The following is a 21,914-nucleotide window of genomic DNA, read 5'->3' as shown; positions in this document are numbered from 1 at the left end:
GTAGATATAATGGTCATTTGAGTTAAATTCACCCATTCCAGTCCATCTTAGTTCACTGATTCCTAGAATGTCGACGTTCACTCTTGCCATCTCCTGTATGACCACTTCCAATTTGCCTTGATTCATGGACCTAACATACCAGGTTCCTATGCAATACTGCTCTTTACAGCATTGGACCTTGCTTCTATTACCAATCACATCCACAACTGGGTGTTGTTTTTGCTTTGGCTCCATCCCTTCATTCTTTCTGGAGTTATTTCTCCACTGATCTCCAGAAGCATACTGGGCACCTACCGACCGGGGGAGTTCATCTTTCAGTGTCTTATCTTTTTGGTTTTTCATACTGTTCATGGGGTTCTCAAGGCAAGAATACTGACGTGGTTCTGAATATAAATATATTATGTGTATATATACTATATATAAAAACATACATATGTTAAGTATCAAGAATAGTCACCCATACACTCATCAACAGGACAGAATTATCACTATTAACATTTTGGCACATACAGTATATGTGACTACACTTAAGACATATACAAATATGTATTTACAAATGAAGATTCAAATTCTATACAAGATGTACCTGGCCTCTTTTTTTTTAACTAAAAAAGATCATGAAAGTATGCTTCAAAAAAAGGATTTTATAGTTTGATAATAAGTTAACTATCATCTTATTGAAAGGTATTGCTTTTCTGCCTTTAAAATAATGCTGGGGCAATAAAGCTGTATTTTTCTCTTTGGAATAAATACATTTCTGATAACTGCTTCAGATAGTTTTTTTGAAATGGCATTATTGAGTCAATGATTATAAACGCTTTTAATGCTTCTGATACATATTACCAAACTGACTTCAAAATGTAGTATCACCTTTCACTCTCATCAGCAATATACAAGGCCATTCATCATACCTCTAAAAACTGGGTATTATCAACTTTTTTGATAGTTTAATGACAAAATTTAATGACAATAATTTAATGACAAAATTTAAGTTTTACAATAAACCAGAGAGTTTAGAAAAAACACGCTAATACTTTACCTTCTTCAGTTGATTTTTCTTAATTCTTTCAACAGGAAGAGACTTGCCATCATGGAAGTTGGTAAGAATCACTGCAATGGCTGTCAGAGTTTTGCCCTATAAAATGTTTCACAAAGAAAAACGGTCAGATTCTGAAACCCAGATGACCAGATAACATTTTAAAACCAATTTTTAAATAAACTAAGAAAATATCAAACAGTATTCAGGGCCACAGAAGTGTGCTGATGATTATACTAAATAATATACATATTAATGAAGTTATTTCACTGATTACATTAGGAAATGTCTTACCATGCTGTATTACTGGGAGTTATTAAATAATTTACTCTAAAATACTATAAGCGTCTTTGAGAAATGTTATTTTATTGAACAACTGCCATTTAAAATTTCACATTTAACCCTGAACTAATAACTTTACCATGAAACTACAACTATTTGCTTGCCATATAATTCAAAGCTAACTTAAAATGATTAGTAATCCCAGTATGAACATAAGGTCATTATTTTACTAAACTTAATTTAATTTCAAAACTTAAAGGTCACACCTTACCAATACAGCATAAAGGACAAGATACTTCATTTGTATTTTTTAAAAGTAGAAATATAAAAATTTTCATTATTTTCCATTATTTAGCTGAATTTATAATGAGCAACACAGAAATAAATCTCTCTCAAGTTGGAAGCAGTGTAAAGCAGCCGTTTTCAAAGTGTGGTCCACAGCTCTTAGAAGTTCTCCCTAGGACCCTTTCAGAAGTGTGTACAGTCAAAAATATTTTGATATTACTCAGACTTTATTTGTGTTGGATACCTGTAATTCCACAAAATGCAATGGTGGGCAAAGCTGCTGCTGCTGCCTTAGCATGAAACAAAGCAGTTGGCACTGTACTATACCAGTAGTCATTGTATTTCTAACTAACACATACAGTAAAAAGAAAAAAAATGTTTTACTTTAAGAATGCTCTTGATAAAGCAGTACACATTCATTTTACCAAATCTCACCTCTTAAGTATGGATCTTTTAACTCTTCTTATAACAAGATGGGAAGAACCCAAAATACTTCTTTTGCATACCAAAACATGAAGGTTATCTAGAGAAAAATCACTTGAGACTGAATAGCAAGCTCAACTAACTACCACACATCATCATTTTCAAGTATCACCATTTTAACTTGAAAGAATGGCTGACAACTAGTTATTTATGATTGAGCAGCAGACATTCTCTTGAAAAATGAATAAAGTGAGCCTATGAACAAAGTGAGCCTATCAATTCCAAAGGAAACAAGTGACGTTTGTGGTTAATGATAAAATTTGAGCTTTTAAGCAAAATTTACATTAGAAAACTTTTATCAACACCATAAGCACAGAAGCTTCCCAAATGTAAATGCCTTTCTAGTAAGATCAGCTGTAATAGCAATGAATGTAAAGTTCTTTATATTATACAATGAAATGCATCAACATTTGGCAGATCTGTGTAACTCAGTGAACCAATATATTACAAATGAGTGATACCTCATGTTACAAAATCATGCATGGATAAAATATCCATGCAATGTGCAAGCTACACCAATGAATTTTAACGGAACAGAGTATAAAAAGTTCACTGACATATTTAATTTTTACATTATCGCAATTTCCCTGGCAGTCTAGGGGTTAAGACTCCACACTCCCAGTGTAGCAAGCACAGGTTCAATCCCTGGTTGGGGAACTAAAATCCTGCATGCCACAGGCGTAGCCAAAAAGAAAAGTTCCACATTATAACTATTAACCTTTAATAGGGATTTTACTGGTGTTCTGGTGGTTAAGAATCCACTTTCCAATGCAGCGGATGTGGATTCTAGCCCTGGCTGAGGAACTAAGATCCCACATGCTCAGGGGGATCTAGGCCCATTCCCCACAACTACAGAGCCCATGTGCTCTGGAGCCCATGCCACAACTACCACTACTAGACAGACACTCATAAGCTGTAACACTGGAGCAGGTAGCCTATCCCTTCTCCAGTGGATCTCCCCGATTCAAGAATCGAACCGGGGTCTCCTGCATTGCACGCAGATTCTTTACAACTGAGCTATCAGAGAGGCCCTTTAATAAACTAACACCTGCTTAATTTTGATGTGATGTTTTGGCAAAGAAGATCTAGTTATCCAAAAAACTGCTAAAGTACATCTCTTTCAAATACGTATCTGTGTGAGGACTAACCTTCTCTGTATATCTCAATGAAAACAACAGAATGAACGAAAAAACAGGTATGAGACATCAGCTATCAACTATTAAGCTACACATTAAAGAGACCTGCAAAAATGTAAAACAATGCCAGTCTTCTCATCAAAACTGTTTTCGTTCTGGAGTGCACTTTTCACTGAAAAATATGCTAGTTCTGTTAGCAAGTAATGAGTTAAAATAAAAAATTTATTTTATTATCAAAACGAAAAAGTATAAAAACTGCTGATGTAACAAATCATATCTTTCCTTTAATAAAATCTATAAAAGATAAGCAATATTAGATTTCAAAAGAAATTGAGAAACATATTTATATCATTACTGCCAATTAATTTAATAATACCTTGGGCAAACAAGCCAAAAGAAAGAAAAAGAAGAAAAATTCAGCATTATTTTAAGTGAAAACCATAGGAAAAACTACATTCTACACTAATAGTGATATCTATTCCCAAACTGGCACCAATATATTCCCATCTCTATCTACTTTAAGATTACTTCATATACATCTTAAGTTACTGGACTTCCCTGGTGCCCAGAGAAGAGCCTGCCTGGAAATGCAGGGGACACAGGTTCAATTCCTAGACCAGAAAGATACCACATGCAGCAGGGCAGCTAAGCCTATTCTTCATAACTACTAAGTCTGTGCTCTGAAGTCCACAAGCTGCAACTACTTAGCCTGTGGGCCACAATTACTGAAGCCTGTGAGCTCTGGAGCCTGTGCTCCACTATAAGAGAAGCCATTCCAATGAGAAGCCTGCTCACTTCAACTGGAAAATAGCCCTTGCTCGCCACAAGACAAAGCCTGTATGCAGCAATCAAGACCCAGTGAAGTCAAATAAATAGAGTTTAAAAAAAATCTTAGTTAAAAAATAAAATGTTATTAACTTAATAAAAAATATAATTACCAAACCCATATCATCAGCTAAAATTCCTCCATGAACATTTTCTGGTCGGTCCTTTTCAGAAAAATTTGTTATTGTGTTATAGTATAAGTCACTTCGCTGTTCCCAGAATGGTGGAAGTTCTTCACTGTTTTCCCGTGAAACCATCCAAGCTAGAGCTTGTTTTTGATGTGGAAGCAATGGTGTTTCAACAGCCTATAAGAAATGTCATAAACAGAAATATAATAAGCCCTTTCTTATAATAAACCCCACAAAGAATCTGGAAAACAGTTGATCTTCTGATTAAAAAAAATGTATATATTAATGCTACATTTTAAAATTTCAAATAGTTTTAGATAAAAAATATTGCCTCAGTACCTCAGCTGGTTCCATTTCCTGAGTTTTATCATCTTCTTTTAAATCTTCAAACAATTTGTCAAACTCTGTCTTAAGCTACCATAAAGAGCAACAAGAAACATGGTGAAACAAACCAATTAATAACTGCACTTAATTCAGAGACTTCAAGTCATTTAACTAGAACAGTTGCATACCAAAAGGTACATAAAATATATTAATTCTTTGAGATACTACACTGCTCAATAAAAGTAGAATAGATCCTTTAGGAAACTGTTATAGTCGAAAAAATATAGGATGGAGTTTTAAGTCCTGGGTTTCAGTCTCAGCTCTGTCACAAATAAACCTCTATGTAACTTTGGGTAAGACTTAACTTACATGACCCTGTATCTTATTACTGCAAAACAAACAGAATAAATTAAATTTAGAGTGTATCTAAGGTTCCTTCTTCCATTGAAATTCTATGATTCTACTAGCTGTATTCAAACCATTTTAGCAGATCCTATCAGGTATATTTGACTTTTTCAAGTAAATGACCTTACATTGATTAATACTATAATCAGAAACTTGCTATGTGCAACAAAATATTACAATAATTTCAATCTTAGTGCTAATTCAGTTGGTTCTTTAAACTGATCTTGTCCAATTTTATAGTAACATATATGTGTTATAATTACTTGTGTAAATTAGCAAATAAATACAGAGCATCAGTCCAGAAGAAACCATGCCAAGTCTAAAAGTGAGGAGAAGTAATCTGGGGTTTACCCACCAGACACAAGCTCAAGCCCTTCTAACAATGAACAGGGAAAATACACTAACTACCTTAGAATATAAAAAGGCTAACACTGATGAGTAGAGACAAAAAAAAAATCATGTAATTTTTTTTTTATGTAATTGTGTAACTGGTAGATTGATTTCACTAATTTATTTTATATCCATTTTCCCCCAAACTAACCCAATTTGTAATAGTATCCTGGATCACAAAGTAGACAAAAGTAAGAAACAGACTAAGGCCAAAGATTTGGAACTAGTTTTTTTTTTGAGCATTGAATTTGCAATCTTACTGAAAGGAATAAGTTTCAAGCTTGAGTTTTTTAAAAATTATGGGCACTTTAAAATTTTCAAATAATACAAAAACATCAAAACATAATAAAATATTCCAGGTATATATAGCAATGTATGTTTCAATGTATGCATGAATATAAGTATGTAGATATATTCCTTATCACTGCTTTCTTTATACATAAATATTTACAATATATTTTATTGATTCTACATTTCATAACAATATAAAATCATTAACACTAGCACATGCATACTTATCTCATTTTTAAACATCAATCTTCAACATTTAAAATTCACTTTCAAATTACAAAATTTAAAAAAAGTACACCTGTTCAGTTGTCATCTGTACTGCAGCATGAACTGGCATACTATAGCTTGGTCCAGCTCTTCCAGAGCCCCAACCACTTTCCAAATTGAATCCTAAAGCTATAATTTACAAAATGAAAAGAATACAAAATTATCTTTTAGTAAATTGTTTTTAAAGCTTGTCTAATAAGCTGAATTAAAACTTTCCTTAATACATGTTTTAAACATTTTAAAGGTAGACTTCCTAGGTCATTCAAAAAATACATTAAAAGAATTCCACATTATTTGAACTTTTGAAACACAAATAATACATTTTCATTCTCTATTAGGAAATTCCTTTTGTCTATTATTTATTAAAAAGAAAGTTTAAAATCAGGGAGTTCCAGATATTATCACTGGGGGAAATATGGGGAGGGCCTTCCCTGTACATTTTTCTGTGTGTGTGTGCAACCTCCTATGAATCTATGGTTATTTCAAAATAAAGAAAAAAAATTCAGGGATGTCCTTAAAAATAGTCTTAAAAAAGAACTTGGAGGCTTCAGCACTAATTAATTTAGTCAACCAACTCAAAACTATCACTTAAGAGGATAAATGTTTTATAATTCTGGCATCTTACAATATCAAAATAATAGTATATTAAACCCTAAACTTACATTTTGGTGCAGGTCCCAATTTAAATCCATGTTTCTTTAACTCATCTGAAACTGCTTTTCTATTTTCTTCTTTTCCCCAAAATGTCATTTGCAGAGGCATGGTAAAAGTATTGTTTGCACCAAAAGGAACTACCCTATTATAATTAAGGGAAAAAAATGAGAAGTTAGTAGAGTTATTTTTTCACATTGATTTTAAGTCCCATTAAGAATCATGTTAAATAACTGTCACATTCAAATTTTGCACGGCAGTAAAACAGAAAGAGGTTGTGGAGGACAGAGAAGCCTGAAGTGCTACAGTCCACAGGGTTGCAAAGAGTCGGACACAAATTAGCAACTGAACAACAACAACAAAAAGGAACTAACTGGGCAGACTAGCAAGAAAAAGAACATGGCAGAAGACCAACAATGAGAAGGAAAGGGCAGTTTTTAGGATCAGAATGCCAGAAGAAACTAAGATGAGACAAAAGTGTTTAAATACATAAGATAACCTATTACCAACGTTGTAAGAAAAGTAAAATACTAAGTTTACTTCAGAAGGTAGAGCTTTCACCAATGGAACCACTGAGTGTAGCAACCCATTCTGAGAAAATGGGGAATGATTTCGAAGATTATTTCTGATTCAGGATTCACTGAAAGTCTACTCTCAACATCTGAAAAACCTGAGAAAGGAGATGAACTGAGAAAGGAGAAAACAAGTAAACAAGTGAGAAGACACTGCTAAGTATTTATCTTCCAAACTCACCTTTAAATATCCTAAACAATCTACATTAAAATTTAGATCACAGACACAAATGCATACAAAACATAACCAAGGAGACTGAGTTTTAAAAAAGGAACAGGTGGTAAAACTAAGAAGGGATATGCCTAATTAATGCAACAGCTGCTACCTAGCTCTAGTCAAACGATGTCACATGGAAATGAGTATCCTGAATTACCAGATTTTCCATTTATCAAGAGAAATCTTTGTAAATAATGTTTTATAAATAGGGAAAAAATAATATGCATAAAATGCAGAATGTCCAGATATTTTAATATTGGAAATAACTGAAAAAATTTAAACACTGTTAGGCAAAATCAAGGCTGTATATTGTCATCCTGCTTATTTAACTTACATGCAGAGTACATCACGAGAAACACTGGGCTGGAAGAAACACAAGCTGGAATCAAGATTGCCAGGAGAAATATCAATAACCTCAGATATGCAGATGACACCACCCTTATGGCAGAAAGTGAAGAAGAACTAAAGAGCCTCTTGATGAAAGTGAAAGAGGAGAGTGAAAAAGTTGGCTTAAAGCTCAACGTTCAGAAAACTAAGATCATGGCATCTGGTCCCATCACTTCATGGGAAATAGATGGGGAAACAGTGGAAACAGTGTCAGACTTTATTTTTGGGGGCTCCAAAATCACTGCTGATGGTGATTGCAGCCATGAAATTAAAAGACACTTACTCCTTGGAAGGAAGGTTATGGCCAACCTAGATAGCATATTTAAAAGCAGAGACATTACTTTGCCAACAAAAGTCCGTCTAGTCAAGGCAATGGTTTTTCCAGTGGTCACGTATGGATGTGAGAGTTGGACAGTGAAGAAAGCTGAGTGTCAAAGAACTGATGCTTTTGAAGTGTGGTGTTGGAGAAGACTTTTGAGAGTCCCTTGGACTGCAAGGAGATCCAACCAGTCCATCCTAAAGGAGATCAGTCCTGGGTGTTCACTGGAAGGAGTGATGCTGAAGCTGAAACTCCAATACTTTGGCCACCTCATGTGAAGAGTTGACTCATTGGAAAAGACCCTAATGCTGGGAAGGATTGGGGGCAGGAGGAGAAGGGGACGAGAGAGGATGAGATGGTTGGATGGCATCACTGACTCAATGAACATGGGTTTGGGTAAACTCCAGGAGTTGGTGATGCACAGGGAGGACTGGCGTGCTGCGATTCATGGGGTCGCAAAGAGTCGGACACAACTGAGCGACTGAACTGAACTGAGGCAAAATCAAACTCATCTGCAACTGATCATAGCCCATCAGCTTACAACCAGATTTAAACAAACATTGCCAAACTTCTAAAATCGACACACTAAAAAGGCTTTTTCTCCTCAAAAAAATTAGAGATACCAAGGGAACATTTCATGCAAAGATGGGCACAATAAAGAACAGAAATGGTATAGACCTAACAGAAGGAGAAAATATTAAGAAGAGGTGGCAAGAATACACAAAAGAACTATACAAAGAAGATGTTAATGACCCAGATAACCACAATGGTGTGATCACTCACCTAGAGCAAGACATTGTGGGCAAAGTCAGGTGGGCCTTAGGAAGTATCACTATGAACAAAGCTAGTGAAGATGATGGAATTCCAGCTGAGCTATTTCAAACCCTAAAAATGATGCTGTGAAAGTGCTGCACTCAATATGTCAGCAAATTTGGAAAACATAGCAGTGGCCACAGGACTGGAAAAGGTCAGTTTTCATTCCAATCCCAAAGGCGATGCCAAATAATGTTCAAACTACTGCACAATTAAACTCATTTCACACGCTAGCAAGGTCATGCTCAAAATCCTCCAAGCTAAGCTTCAACAGTACGTGAACTGAAAACTTCCAGATGTACAAGCTGGATTTAGAAAAGGCAGAGGAACCAGAGATCAAATTGCCAACATCCACTGGATCATAGAAAAAGCAAGAGAATTCCAGAAAAACATCTGCTTCATTGACTATGCTAAAGCCTGACTGTGTGGAGCACAACAAACTGGAAAATTCTTCAAGAGATGGGAATACCAGACCACCTTACCTGCCTCCTGAGAAATATGTACACAGGTCAAGAAACAACACTCAGAACCAGACATGAAACAACAGACTGGTTCCAAATTGGGAAAGGAGTACATCAAAGCTGTATACTGTCACCCTGCTTATTTAACTTATATGCAGAATACATCATGCAAAATGCTGGGCTGGATGAAGCACAAGCTAGAATCAAGATTGCCAGGAGAAACATGAATAACCTCAGATATGCAGATGACACCATCCTTATGGCAGAAAGTGAAGAGAAACAAAAGAGCCTCTTGATTAAAGTGAGAGGAGTGAAAAAGCTGGCTTAAAACTCAACATTCAAAAAACTAAGATCATGGTGGACAAAGGTCCATCTAGTCAAAGCTATGGGTTTTTCCAATAGTCACATATGGATGTGAAAGTTGGACCATAAAGAAGGCTGAGTGCTGAAGAACTGATGCTTTTGCACTGTGGTGTTGGAGAAGACTCTGGAGAGTCCCTTGGAGAGCAAGGAGATCAAACCAGTCAATCGTAAAGAAAATCAACCTTGAATATTCACTGGATGAACTGATGACAAAGCTGAAGCTCCAATACTTTAGCCAACTGATGCAAAGAGCCCACTCGTTGGAAAAGACCCTGATGCTTGGAAAGATAGAAGCCAGGAGGAGAAAGGAACAACAGAGGATGAGATGGTTGGATGGCATCACCGACTCAATGGACATGAGTTTGAGAAAGCTCTGGAAGGTGGTAAAGGACAGGGAAGCCTGGCGTGCTGCAGTACACGGGGTCACAAAGTCAGATACGACTGAGTGACTGAACAACAACAACAAAAAGGGTTTTTTCTTAAAAGATCGTGTGGACTTTCTAATATTTGAACCAAAGTCTCTTTTTCTCCATGGTAATAATTTACCAGGAAAGTGAGGGAATAGCTATTTGATGGCTAGGGTAGTGCAGGCAGATAATAAAATTAAAACATTTACTGAACACATATTAAAGGTATAGTGACAAAAGTTGTCAGGGCCAACTATACATATCCTGAAATTCCAAGATCACCACAATTCACAATTATTAAAACTCAACTCCAAAAGTGCATTACCCTTCAATTTGTGCCAATTTGTTGTCCATGATATAGGCCAAGGCAGCTGCAAGATCTTTCTTTATATGACCAACCTGATTTCCATTCACATTGTTTACTTTAATTGCATTCTTATCATAAGGGTTATTCGGCTCTCGTTGTAATGCAACCATTTCATTATTATTAACCTAATAAAAAATAAACAGATATGTTATAAATAACAAACACATGATAGATTTCTTCACTGTACTTTATCTGGGATTTCCACTCATTTTTTTAATGCGTACTGAATAACACCACGCCTAAGAAATGTACATTTTCTTAGACTCATATTTCTATAGAAATATTAGAGAATATATTTTATAATAATTCTTTTGCAGTATTTTCCTAATTTACATTAATTGGGAAGTTAACAAATCCTTGGTATATAAAAGGTACAATCAAAACTAACAGATACACATTATATAAAATTCCTAACATAACTTCAAAAACAGATAATCTCTTGAGTGCTTATTATATACCAAACTTGTTCTAAGTACCTTATATGGATTGACTTTAAAAATTGTCACAACCCTACTGGTAGGTCATTATCTCCATTTTGCAGATGAAGACACTAAAGCACAGGAAAGTTAAGTAACTTATCCAAGGTCATAAAGTTAAGCAGCAGCAGAGCTTAGAATTTGAATCCAGGTAGGCTGGTTCCTAAGCCTAAATTCTCCAGAATCTGAAAGGGGAAAAAGGTATTAATTTTAAGTCAGAATGGAAGTGGATCAAGAAAACACATCCAGCCTTCAACTCCTGCCATTATCTGATTCCACTTAATTAAAAACTGTCAATTTTCTAATTGAAAATGGAAGAGTAAAGATTTCCAAAAATTATCTCTTCCATAAAAGCAATAAAAAATCTGGCAAAAACTGAATCAACTTTTTCAGAACTCTGGAAACTAACCTAAGTGTCACAGAAACCTGGGGAGTCTTAATTCAAGAAAACAGCTGAATATCAATGCCCTAGTCTCATCTCCAGCTCTCAGTTCATGATAGCCTTTTAAAATAGAACAACCTACTGGAAGTCTCGGTACAGCCTAGTAAGCATACTGAAGTAGAATCTTTCGAAGATTCATTTCTATAGAATTGTCATTTGACCGGTATGGTGGTTCCCTAGAAGACTCCCACTTACAAAGCTGTTTCTGCTTGACCTCTGAACCTACCCAGTACATAATACTTCTCCCTTGGGTGGGTGTTTATAAATAATAATTTTACAGGGATCTCCCTGGTGGTCCAGTGGTTAAGACTCCACACTCCCAACACATGGGCTGAGGTTCAATCACTGGTTAGGGAACTAGATCCCATATGCCACAACTAAGAACTAGTACAGCCAAGTAAATAAATAAAAATATTTTTTAAAAAATTTACAAGCAATGGTTAATAGCTGAGGCAAACAAAACAATAAGCAGAGAGTTTAAAAGGAAAAAGTGGAAAATAAGATGTCCATAGGGGCTTTGAAAAGCTCCAGCATATTCCTGGAAATCTAGAAGGGCAACAGCAAGCACATGGCTATTTGCATGCCCAGGGTTGTGCACATGTTCAAGAAAGACCTGAGAGGCCCTAAACTCTTACCTCTGGCTGAACCTGATGACCTGAACAGGCAGAAAATAAAGGCTAAGGCACAGCTGTCGACTGCCAGGCTGAGTGTCGAAGGAGTGCCCCAAATGCACACAGGTCCTCTCACTAAAGACTGGGAAATTTACCGGTTCGAATTCAATCATTAGCTGACCACTAAGCTAACAAAATACAGCTATCAGTCGCCATACACAGCAAATACTTTCACAAGGTTAATTTAGAAAAGTTACTAAACAAACAACAATTACTAAAATCAACAACAACCAGCAACTATGGGGAGAAGAAAGAATATGATTTTGAGAGTTGCCACATTATTTTTTTGTTTGTTGTTCACATTCTTTTTTTTTTTTTTTTATATAAATTTATTTATTTTAGTTGGGGGCTAATTACTTTACAATATTGTAATAGTTTTTGCCATACATTGACATGAATCAGCCATGGGTTTACATGTGTTCCCCTTCCCGGACCCTCCACCCACCACCCTCCCCATCCCATCCTTCTGGATCATCCCATTGCCCCGGCCCTGAGCCCTTGTCACATGCATCGAACATGGAATGGTGCTCTGTTTCACATATGACAATACACATGTCTCAATGCCATTCTCCCAGAACGTCCCACCCTCACCTTCTCCCTCAGAGTCCATAAAATTGTTCTATGCATCTGTGTCTCTTATTCTGTCTCGCATATAGGGTTATCGTTACCATCTATGTGTTGTTCACATTCTTTATCTCACATAGATTATTCTTTTAATTGAAGTATAGTTGATTTACACTGCTGTGCTAGTTTCAGGTGTATAGCAGTGATTCAGTTATACATATATATTTGTGTATATATAGATATACATATACACATATTTATATGTACAAAATCTATTATTTTTCATATTCATTTCATTTAAAAGTCATTACAAAATATTGTGTACAGTTCCTTGTGCTATACAGTAGGTCTGTATTGGTTATATAGTAGTGTGTACATTTTAATCCCAAGCTCCTAATTTATCTCTCCCCCTACTTCCGCTTTGGGAACTATGTCTTTGGACCTATTTCTGTTTGTAAACAAGTTCATTTTTATCTTCTTTTTAGATTCCATGTATAAGTGATATCATATGATACTTGTCTTTCTCTGTCACATTTACTTCACTTAGTATGATAATCTCTAGGTCCATCCATGCTGCTGCAAATGGCATTATTTCAGTCTTTTTTATGGCTGGGTAAAATTTCATTGTATAGATATACTACATTTTCTTTATCCATCCAACTGCTGATGGACACTTAGGTTGCTTCCATGTCCTGGCTATTGAAAATACTGCTGCAATGAACATTAGGCTGCACAAATCTTTTCAAATTATAGTTTTCTTGAGATATATGCCCAGGAGTGGGACTGCACGATATGATTTAGAGTTGCCACATTATGCAAAACGTCTAATTTTCAACAACAAAAAAACATGACACATACAAAGAAATGAGAAAGTATGTCCACACATAGGAAAAATGCTATCAATTACCTATCCCTAAGGAAGCACAGATAACAACTAGAAAAAAACTTAAAAGTTTTAATTTTAAATATGTTCAAAGACCTAAAGCAAACCATTTCTAAAGAACTAAAGGAAAGCATGAGAACTATGTGTTGACATCCAGAAATCTGGAGTCAAAAAAGTACATAGTTAACTAACGTTTAAAATTCACTAGAGAGGACCAAACAGCAGATATGAGCAGGCAGAAGAAAGAATCAATGAAGCTGATGATAGGTCAACTGAGACTGTACTGTCTGAGGAAAAGTTAGAGGAACAGAAAGAAAAAGAAATGAAGAAACATGAACAGATCCTATGGGACAGCAGCAGCATTACCAACACACACAGAGTCTCAGAAGGAGGAAAAAAAAAAGGTAGAGGATACATGTGAAGAAGTCATAGCCAAAAACTCCCCAAATTTGAAGAGAAAAACATTAATCTACATATTTAAGAAACTGAACAAATTCCAAGTAAAAAACACTTAAGACTTCAAACCCAGACACATCATAATCAAACTGTGGAAAGAACACTGAAAACAATAGGAAGAAGCAACTCATCACATACAGGGGCTCCTCAAGAAGATTCACAACTGATTTCTCACCAGAAACCGTGGAGGCCAGAATCCAGTGGGATAACTTCTCAAAGTGCTAAAAGGAAAAAATTCAACCAAGAATTCTTTATCTGGCAAAACTATCCTTCAAAAATAAAGAAGAAATGAAGACTTCCCAGACAAACAAAAACTGAGAGAATCTATCACTTGCTGACCTGCTCCACAAAAAATATTAAAAGACCTTCAGGCTGAAATCAAAGCCACTAGACAGTAACATTTGTCAATCTATATGAAGAAATAAAAAGCACAAGTAAAGGTAATTACACAGGTAAATATAAAAGACAGTATGAAATTTCTGGTTGTAACTTTTTTTTCCTCACTGATTTAAAAGGACATATAACAATCATTTTAAACCTGTATTGATGAATATACAATGCATGTAAAGATTTAATTTGTATGATAACAGCACAGAAGAGTGGGGAGGAAGACAATGGAACTATTTTAAAGCAAAGTTTTTATAAACAATTAAAAGTAAGTTGGCACAAATCCAAACTTATGAATTAAGATAACTGCAATTCCCATGGGCATTAGTAGTTAGTAGTAGTTTCTTAGTAGTAGAAAACTCAAAATATAGAATAAAAGAAACAAGAAGGGAACTATTACATATTTAACACAAAAAAAGATAGTAATGGAGGCCAGACCCAAGGGTTACATATTGTATGATTCTTTTTATATGAAATGTCTAAAGTAAATCCATAGAAACAGAACATAAATTAATGGATGCCATGGGCTAAGAGAAGAGAGAAATAAGGAGTGATTACTTACAATAGTAATAGTATACTATAAAAGTAATAGTATAAGGTTTTTTGGAATGATGAAAATATTTTGGAACCAGACAGTGGGGATGGTTGTACAACCTTGTGAATATCTAAAAACCACTGAATTGTACACCTAAAAATGATGTTATGGTATGTGAATTACCTCAATTTTTTAAATTGCCTGAAAAATATGCAGGAAAGCTGCTTAAATCTCCCAGTATCTGTCTACTGACTCAAGAGACTACAGTCTGACTAACGAGATTATCAGACAAATGTTACTCCTTCAAGATATTCTGTGGGGCATAACTGTTTTCTACCAGCCCACCTTCCCCATGCCACTCTTAAAGCATGATCTTCTTTAAACCATATTAATGCAAATTCCAGGAAATATATAACCAAAAAGTAGGGCAAAATGTGGAGACTATAAAAACAAAGAAAATATGATCTAAGCACAAGACAAAAAATGATATATTAAAACAAGATTAAGACAACAACAAAAAGAATCAGGACTAATTACAACAGTATTTTTAGACAGGAAATAATCTACTTTATTATAAAGGCTTTGAAGGGTCAAGAAATAAAAAATGTAAACATAAGCAAATGGAAAACATTTTTAAAAAGTTAAAAATGTATAATGCCAATATTAAATAACAAAACCTAGGAGATACAGCCAATGCAGTACTTTGAAGAACATTTAAAAGATTAAAAGCTTTTATTATTAAGATTAAAATTAAGCATTCAAATCAAGAATCCAAAAATAAAATGAACCTAAGGAAAACAGGATAACAGAATATATAAATCAATGAACAAAGAAAGATGATAATCATTAAAAAAAATTCAAGATTACATGAAGATGAAACAGATAAATCTCTATTGAGGCTAACCAATAAAAAATAAGAATAGACACAAATACATAACACAAACAATGAAAACAGGAATACAACCATAAACATAGCCAAAATATTTTTAAGTATAAATTACTATTATCCACATTTTGTGGCAATAAATTTGAAAATATAAATGGATGCTTTTCGATAAAAATGTAAATTGCCAAAACTGACTCAAGAAGTATTTTAATTATGCTGAGTTTGAATGAAACCAGACTTAAAAAGTACATATTGTATGATTCAACGCATATGAAGCTCTTCAGAATTCCCTGGCAGCCTAGTGGTTAGGACTCCATGCTTCCACTGCAGGGGTCACAGGTTTGATCCCTGGGCATGGAACTAAGATCCCGCATGACTCAGGGAACACCAAAAAAACAAAAAATAAAACAATGTATATGAAGTTCTAGAACAGGCTAAACCATCTCCAGTGATAGAAATCAGACTGGTGGTTCTTAGGGCAAAGGCAGGGATGAATGACTGCAACAGAATACAAGAGAACTTTCAGAGGTAATGGAAATGATCTGTATGTTGATGGGGTAATGATTATTAGGTATATATCTTTGTTAAAATTCAGAATCATGTACTTACAATGTGTGCATTTAAAAATATATACATAAATCACATCTCAATAAAACATAAAAAAGTTGAAAATAATAAATAAAAAAAAGTATACAAAGATAAATACCTCAATTTTTATTTCAATATTTTTATCAGTGATCAACTCCAACATGTCCATCAACAAGAAAATAAAAGGTACAATAAACATTTATACTGACACGAAAAGACATTATTCCTAATATTTTACTTTAAAAAAGGTGATAATATATATAATACGATCCTCATTTTTGTTAATATATAATAAGATTGCAATTCATATGCATATGCTCTCAAGGTAAAGTGTGGAAGACATTACAAAGTAAGTTGTGGTTCTGGACTGAGGAAGACTTATTACTTTTTCTTTTAGCCATTTTAAAATAATAAATGTGTAGTACTAATAAAATAATACACATTTTATAAAATTAAAAAATTAAGCGATAATAAATTTTAGACAGCCCAAATCAGCCCATCACATTTTTAGTAGCTTACCAGTGTCACAGAAATTATTCTAAGATTAACAAATAGTGATTGTTCTATAATAAAAAACAACCATGATTTAATGGTTGTTTAAATTTAAAGTAATTTAAAAACAATATTTAGTTTGGAAAATTTTCACAAATCTAAAATAGGAAAGTTCTGAAATGAGTATGAGAGCTGGAGAAAAGATGGGATACATGAACTGAGAACTGACAGACTTCAGGAAAAAAACAGAAAAGAAAAACTACTACATAATTAAAGAATAGAGACTTTCCTGGTGGTTCAATGGTTATGACTCTGTGCTTCCATTGAAGGAGCACAAGTTCAAAGCCTGGTTGGGGAACTAAGATTCTACCTGTCACACAGTGCAGTCAAAAAAAAAAAAAAGTAGTATACAGAATTAAAGCATAAAGTAGAAAGAACATAAAAGTGAACAGATCTTGTTAAAAAAAATGGTAAGGGAAATAAATGATGAAAAGAGAAAAGTGAAAAAACATGATAAAAATGATCTCAGAGGAAGTAATTGGCATATGTATATGCACAGAAGATCTAATAGAGAGAGTAGAATGGAGTGTTCTGAAGAAAAAAAACAAGCTTTGAAACATTTAAAACTATAATTAGGACTTCCCTAGTGGCCTGGAGAATCCCAGGGATGGGGGAGCCTGGTGGGCTGCCGTCTATGGGGTCGCACAGAGTCGGACACGACAGAAGCGACTTAGCAGCAGCAGCAGTGGTCCAGTGGTTAAGAATTTGCCAATGCAGGGAACACAGTTTGACTTCTAGTCTGGGAAGATCCCACTTGTTGAGGGACAACTAAGCCTGTATGCCACAACTACTGAGACTGCACTATAGAGACTGTGCTCTGAAACAAGAAAAGACACCACAGTGAGAAGCCCAGGTACCACAGCTACAGAAAGTCCATGCACAGCAACAAAGATCCAGGGCAGCCAAAAAAAGAAAAACTATAATTAAAGTTTTCTGAAATAGAAGAAAACAAAGTTACAGAACCATCAACACTAAGACATTCCCTAATAAAAATTACGAGATTTCTAATTCACTTATATAGGAGAGAAATTATACTGGCATTTCACCAACAATATCTTATATAACATCAAGATATCATGGGCTTCCCTGGTGGCTCAGTGGTGAAGAGTCCACCTCCAATGCAGGAGACACAAGTTCGATCCTTGATATCACCAGGAGGATCCCACATGCCATGCAGCAGCTAAGCCCATTCGCCACAACTGCTAAGCCTGTGTGCTAAAGCCCAGGAACCACAACTACTGAGCACCTGCCCCAGCAATTGAAGCCCATGCATCCTAGAGCCCGTGGTCTGCAACAAGAGAAGCTACCACTATGAGAAACCTGCGCACCACAACTAAAGAGTTGCTCCCACTCTCTGCAACTAGAGAAACGTCCACGCAGCAACAAAGACCCTTCACAGGCAAAAAATAAATAAATTTTTTTTTAAAAAGATATCATGGAGAGAAAATATGAGTCAAGGATTTTATATTCAACCAAACTGTCCTTGAAGCGTATCACAATTACAAACATACAAAAACTCAGGAAATACAGTTGCTTCTTAAGGAATCTCCAAACAACACACTTCAACACATTTCAGACAACCACAAAATGATTTGAGAAGCTCTAATATTATAAAGAAAATACGAGAGGATAAAACACTAGACAAATGGAATTCTTCCCCAAGGACTGCAAAACATAGTTCACACAACCAAAAAATGATTTGAGAAGCTTCAACATAAGAAAAATATGGGAGAACGAAAGAACTGGTAAATCAAATTTCCATAGAACAATATAAGCAGCTTATGCAATAAATCAATGACATAAAACAAAGAGTAGGAAGATGATTTACATAACAACCAAAGATACTATTATTAACTTGTTTTGATCCTAATTAAAAAAAATTAATTATAAAAAGACATTTTAAACAATTAAGAAAACTGGTTATATACCAGCTATTGGATATAATAGGGAGTTATTATTAATTTTGCTAAGTACAACAATGATGTAAGAAAATGTCTGACATTTTTTACAGATACACACTTAGATGTGTAAAGTGATACAGTTGGAATTTTTAGTACCAAAGGAAAAAAGTGATGAAGCAAATGTGCAAAAAAATTGTTAACTACTGAATCTGGATCATGGGTATATGGAAGTTTACTGTATTATTCTACTTTTATGAATGTCTGAAATTTTTCAAAATTAAAAAAACTAGAGATATATCATCCGGATAACACAGAGGCATACTAGGCAACCATAACAAAGACAACTGCTTTCTCTGTCTTTGTCTCTGTTCTCTCTCTCTCTCACACACACACAATGCAGAGAAACACAGGAAGAAAGAAAAGGACCTAAAAACAGACAAGTCCCATATCTAGCATGAATTGATCTTCCTAACTTAAAAAAAAGTGTAGAAATGGGCTCAGGGACAGGAGAAGAGAAAGCAATTAACTGACTTAGAAGTAAGTCACTTTGCAAACAGTATCTGTGCTTTTTGGGCAAATCATTTAACCTTCCTGAGCTTTAGTTCTTCAGTTCCTGAAATGGGATAATAGGTGTTCCATCTACCACAGAGACACTGTAGTGATCAAATGAGACTACACAGGAAACAGTGCTTTGTATACTGTAACCATGATATAAAAGTAAAGGAACATTAATAATTAAGTATTTGTTATCTCTTGACCAGATATATTTCAATTATTTAAATATTTACTGCACATATCACCTAATTCTTATTTTCTAGGTTAATAACATCACATCACATTAATATCTAATGCTGTACTCACTACTCCTGTGTAATAGCGTAGTCCAACGACATGGCCTCTCAAAGTTCCAAATAAAACTGAATCTAACTCTTCATCACTTGTTAGGAAGTCATCTGGAGGAATAATATCTTGAAATTCAAAACGAGGAAAGAAAGTTGGATATGAGAGGCGTGGAAAATTTCCATGGACTCCATACTGGATAGTCTGCAAGTACTTCCAAACAGGATCTCTATTTAAAAAAAAAAAAAGCACAAAAATACAATATTTAACCAAACAGTCATCAAAGACCATACCATATTTAAAGGCCAATTGCTTTCTCACACTTTATTTCAACAAAATAAATCTAATACGGGAAGTGCTGTATAGAGATGAATCGCGTTCCTCTGGCTAAAGCAAGGATTGGAGTGAGTGGGGGAGGCTTCTAGAAACCCTACCTGTTCAATAATGCGTCTTCTACCCACAGGTATTCAAAGTGAAAACACCAATAATGGTTCACAAACCTTTCTTAGTCACAATCACTTACTTAAACTGAAAAATAATGTGATGTCTCTAACTAATTTTACACCAAAATTTCAATATTGAGCTAGAAGAAACTTGAAAATACATAACTATTTTTTACATGAAGCCACTTACAGCTTTACAAATAATACATTCAGCATCCATTTCTTTAATTCCCTTCGAAGAGAACCCTTCTTTTATTCAGGTATCTAAGCCGTGCCATCATGGGAAGCTTACCCTGAGCCTCCCACTTGGTTTAATGGTAACCTCAACCCCAAGATGGAGAACTGTTTCCGGAACGAATATGTAAACCAATTCGGACAATGAGAAGTAACAGGCAGTTAGCTGGGGCCTTCCAGGAAGCTTCCACTTTTCTGGAATGGATAGAAGCTATTTCCCCTGTGTTTTCCTCGAACGTCGCGCACACTGCTTTTTGCTCCTCTGCAGATAGATATTTGCACGTCTGTGCATACACATCAACTGCGAAGTGCTTAGGGACAGAGGCTGTCTTACCCGGCCCTTTCTGCCGAGCACAATGCCCAGCGCACAGTGGGTACCTGATAGGTGTTTCGTGGAATAAAGCACAGGTTGAGACCCCGGGTAAGGAGTGAGCTTCGAGCCCCAGGCTCCCCACATCCCTTGACAGATATTTCCCCAAAGCTCTAGCAGGAGACTCGCCCGAGGATCCTCCCCTCTGCATTTATTTCTCCCGCGGCTATACGAACCGCCAGCAGGACGAACAACAGCTGCACAGCTAGCACCCCGAACGCGAAGGAAAGGCTGGGAAGGTCAGGTTCATTTCAGAACTCCGCTAGACGGTTACCGCCGGCGCCCCACCCCCCCTCTCCGCCCCCTTCACCTCTTGAACATCCAGGACATGGCGCTGAATGCGTGACGAGCGGAACACTCAGACGCCCAGGGTCGTTCTCAAGCCGCCTAAATAAGCCTCCTTCCAGGCCCCGCGGCCGAAAAGCCGGTGACAAGTTCCGAGCGCCGGAGCGACAGCCCACTCCAGGAGAGTAAGACGCCGCGAATCTAGTCATACGTCTGCAGTACCGTCTGCTTCTAGCAACAATTTCAGTGACTAGCGACGCTTTGTGACTGGCATCCGGAAAGTCCAATCCCAAGGAGGGATCTACGGAGGCAAACCAATCAAAGAAAAGGAGGGAGGGTAACTCCGCCCCGCGCAGCGATTCAAAGACTGGGGGGTGGTCCCAGCTGCAGGGGTGGTTCCATCCGGGTTCTTCCCCGCCCCCAAGACAGGGCGCGGGAAAGCCACGCGGCCCCAGTAGCACGAGTGTGGTGTTCAAGGCGTCCGCGGTTCGTCCAATTACCCACCTCAAACAGAGGGCGACAACTCCCTTATCCGCTATTTCCCTCAAGCCGTAAACCTCGGTCGGCCCCATTTTTCAGCCTTACCTCATCCTCATCCTAATTTTCTCTTCATCTGATGTGACTCGTAGTAGGAACTTCCACTCAATAAGCTCCGCACTTTACGAACCCTACCAGCCAGATTCTTCACTTCGTTTTCTGTGATGAATCCGGGTAGTGGCCCTCAACATATGCCTTTTAAGCCCCACGAGCGAATCAATGAGACACACCGGGTTCAGAGAGTTTAATTTCAATTTAGATTTTTGGAGTTTACATTTCTCTCTCGCTATCGCATTTTTTTTTTCTTTTCTTTTAGGGAAAATGTTCATTTCTACTAGAGAAAAACCATAGAACGCGATGAGAGCGAAAGAAGCTCCTGGGTGACTGCTGGAAGTGTCCCGGCTTCCCTTGAAGGCACGTGACTATCCCTGCAGTACTAGAAGAAGCTGGTTTTC

At 36.1% G+C, this 21,914-nt stretch overlaps 1 protein-coding gene across 21 annotated transcripts in view; it reads right to left on the bottom strand.

The window, feature by feature from the left end:
* HLTF (helicase like transcription factor) overlaps positions 1–21,139 on the bottom strand; it is a 62,372-nt gene extending 41,233 nt beyond the window's left edge. For 15 of the 21 annotated variants that reach the window (XM_081573936.1, XM_081573937.1, XM_081573921.1 and 12 more), the window contains exons 1-8: positions 20,948–21,139; positions 19,612–19,819; positions 10,368–10,534; positions 6,515–6,648; positions 5,884–5,981; positions 4,515–4,589; positions 4,161–4,352; positions 1,040–1,135 (exon numbers count right to left, since the gene is read on the bottom strand). In XM_081573936.1, the coding sequence (XP_081430062.1) occupies positions 1,040–1,135; positions 4,161–4,352; positions 4,515–4,589; positions 5,884–5,981; positions 6,515–6,648; positions 10,368–10,534; positions 19,612–19,819; positions 20,948–20,967 (990 nt within the window). In that variant the 5' untranslated portion in view covers positions 20,968–21,139. Of the gene's footprint in view, positions 1–1,039; positions 1,136–4,160; positions 4,353–4,514; positions 4,590–5,883; positions 5,982–6,514; positions 6,649–10,367; positions 10,535–19,611; positions 19,820–20,325 lie in introns of all 21 variants that reach the window. The other 6 variants (XM_081573939.1, XM_081573940.1, XM_081573943.1 and 3 more) reach the window with 2 other exon arrangements.
* Positions 21,140–21,914: the final 775 nt, after the last annotated feature.

Source organism: Giraffa tippelskirchi, chromosome 2, assembly GCF_054371585.1.
Source record: "Giraffa tippelskirchi isolate mGirTip1 chromosome 2, T2T-mGirTip1v1.2.pri, whole genome shotgun sequence".
Classification (NCBI taxonomy): Eukaryota; Metazoa; Chordata; class Mammalia; order Artiodactyla; family Giraffidae; genus Giraffa; species Giraffa tippelskirchi.
This window is presented reverse-complemented; position numbering and strand designations above follow the sequence as displayed.